This window comes from Tachysurus vachellii, chromosome 6 (assembly GCF_030014155.1).
Source record: "Tachysurus vachellii isolate PV-2020 chromosome 6, HZAU_Pvac_v1, whole genome shotgun sequence".
NCBI lineage: Eukaryota > Metazoa > Chordata > Actinopteri > Siluriformes > Bagridae > Tachysurus > Tachysurus vachellii.
In genome coordinates, this window is record NC_083465.1 from 224,382 (window position 1) to 226,805 (window position 2,424).

The 2,424-nt window shown below is 45.0% G+C and overlaps 1 protein-coding gene across 1 annotated transcript in view; it reads left to right on the plus strand.

Annotated features, from left to right (window-relative positions):
• Nucleotides 1-2,424, plus strand: part of LOC132846605 (transmembrane protein 121) — a 2,550-nt gene continuing 126 nt past the window's right edge. The window contains exons 1-2 of the mRNA XM_060871299.1: nt 1-331; nt 1,325-2,424. The exon at nt 1,325-2,424 is cut by the window's right edge and continues 126 nt beyond it. Of these exons, the coding sequence (XP_060727282.1) occupies nt 1,385-2,353 (969 nt within the window). The 5' untranslated portion in view covers nt 1-331; nt 1,325-1,384 and the 3' untranslated portion in view covers nt 2,354-2,424. The remainder of the gene's footprint in view (nt 332-1,324) is intronic.

Consider the following 2,424-nt stretch of genomic DNA (forward strand, 5'->3'; position numbering starts at 1 on the left):
CAGTGCATACGGTCACTTGCTCTGAGAAAAAACACAGACACGGTTTGTGTGTCTAACAGTCATCTGGATGTGTAGTGTGTGTGTGTGTGTGTGTGTGTGTGTGTATGTGTTTAACACAGTGGATGATGCTCGGTGATGGAGGTCTCTCAGTGTCTCTTTCTCCTGCACTGATCACAGTGGATTATCATGGAATTTTTTTTGTGTGAAACTTTGTGATAATGTGTGTGTGTGTGTGTGTGTGTGTGTGTGTGTGTGAACATTTGTTTACTCACTGACGGTTCCTGCAGGATTGTTAAGGACTCGAGACCAGGAAATGTGACTCAGATGCAGAGTGAGTTTAATTTATTCATATTCCTGTGATAGCTAGTGATGCAATGTCCTGTGTTCTCCTCTCTGTATTATTCCCTGTGTTTTTCTCTCAGAGTTCTTCTCAGTTTTCATCTCCCTGTGTTCATCTCCCTGTGTCCATCTCCCTGTGTCCATCTCCCTGTGTTCATCTCCCTGTGTCCATCTCCATGTGTCCATCTCCATGTGTCCATCTCCCTGTGTTCATCTCCCTGTGTTCATCTCCCTGTGTCCATCTCAATGTGTTCATCTCCCTGTGTTCATCTCCATGTGTCCATCTCCATGTGTCCATCTCAATGTGTTCATCTCCCTGTGTTCATCTCCATGTGTCCATCTCCATGTGTCCATCTCAATGTGTTCATCTCCCTGTGTTCATCTCCATGTGTCCATCTCCATGTGTCCATCTCAATGTGTCCATCTCCATGTGTTCATCTCCATGTGTCCATCTCCATGTGTCCATCTCCATGTGTTCTTCTCTGTGTTTTTCTCTCTGTGTCTCTCTTTTCTTCTGTCTCTGTTATTCTTTGTCTCTGTTCTGCTCCGTAACCTTCTTAAACCTAATAGTAAAAATCTTTCATATTCTAACAGAACATTGACTAGAACATCACACTGATGTCTAGTCACAGCGTTACTGACCTGTAGTTTATAACCGTGTGTGTAAGCCTTTAATCATTAAGGTATACAGCAGTGTGTGTGGTGAGAGTTAAAAATCTCAGCTTATGTTCCTGAGAAACCACAAAAAAGTGTAAACTTGTCTGTCCTGAAGAAACTTCGTTCCAGCTTCACCTCTGACTAGCACACACAGCTCACACTGGAGACTCCTTCACCACATAATACACACACATGTCCTTTAAGAAAACTATAACATCTCAACAATTACATGTTTTAATCCAGTTATTTTATATACAGTATATTTTATCTTTCACTACAGACAGAATGAGGTCACTTTATGTTTTTTTTCTTTGTTGTTGAACTTTAGTGTCAACCAGCGTGTGAACCAGCGTGAACTGAACTGACAAGTCAGGGGCTCTGTATCAGGATGGCTCCACCCCCTCCGACCAATGCTCCTCATGTTTGCTTGTCATGCATGGTAATCATGAGCAGCATGGCACTGATGGACGCGTACCTGGTGGAGCAGAACCACGGGCCACGTAAGATCGGTGTATTCATCGTGGTGAGTGTAGGTGACGTCTGCTTCCTCATAGCACTGCGCTATGTTGCCATTTGGGTCGGAACTGAGCTCAGGACTGCAAAGCGTGGATATGCAATGATCCTCTGGTTCCTCTACATTTTTGTTTTGGAGATTAAAGTCTATTTCATCTACCAGAACTATAAATCAGACCGGAAGAGTCTGGATGCTCTGACGCGTAAAGCTTTAACGCTGCTCCTCTCTGTGTGTATTCCCGTATTGTTCATTATTCTGGTCGCTGTGGATCATATGGAGTACGTCAAGGCGTTTAGGAAAAAGGAGGAGATACGGAACCGGCTCTTCTGGGTGGTGGTGGACCTCCTAGATGTTCTGGATATCCAGGCCAACCTGTGGGAGCCGCAGAAGAAAGGCTTCCCACTGTGGGCTGAAGGCTTGATGTTTTTCTACTGCTACATCCTGCTTCTTGTTCTGCCGTGCGTTAGCCTGAGCGAGATTAGCATGCAGGGTGTTAACATCAGCCCACACAAGATGATGCTCTACCCAATCCTGAGCCTCATCACCATCAATATCGTCACCGTTTTCATCCGAGGAGGAAACATGCTGCTGTATAAAGACGGCCGTGTCTCAGGGATCCTCATGGGGAAGAATGTCCTGGCCATCGTGATGAAGACGTGCAGCTTTGTGCAGTACAAAATGCAGTTGCAAAGTGCTAATCTCTGTGCTAACACACCTTCTCCTCCACCTGCTCCTCCTGCAGCTCCTCTTGTAGCAGCCTTCAGTGCTGAGCTTCACAAAAACTCACTGACTCACTATCGAGATGTTTCTCAAACACCACTGCCTGCTTCTGAACACACATGACACACACACATGACATTTGATAGACTCGGATGCTTTTGATGATGATGATGATGAACTTTTTTTAGACATTG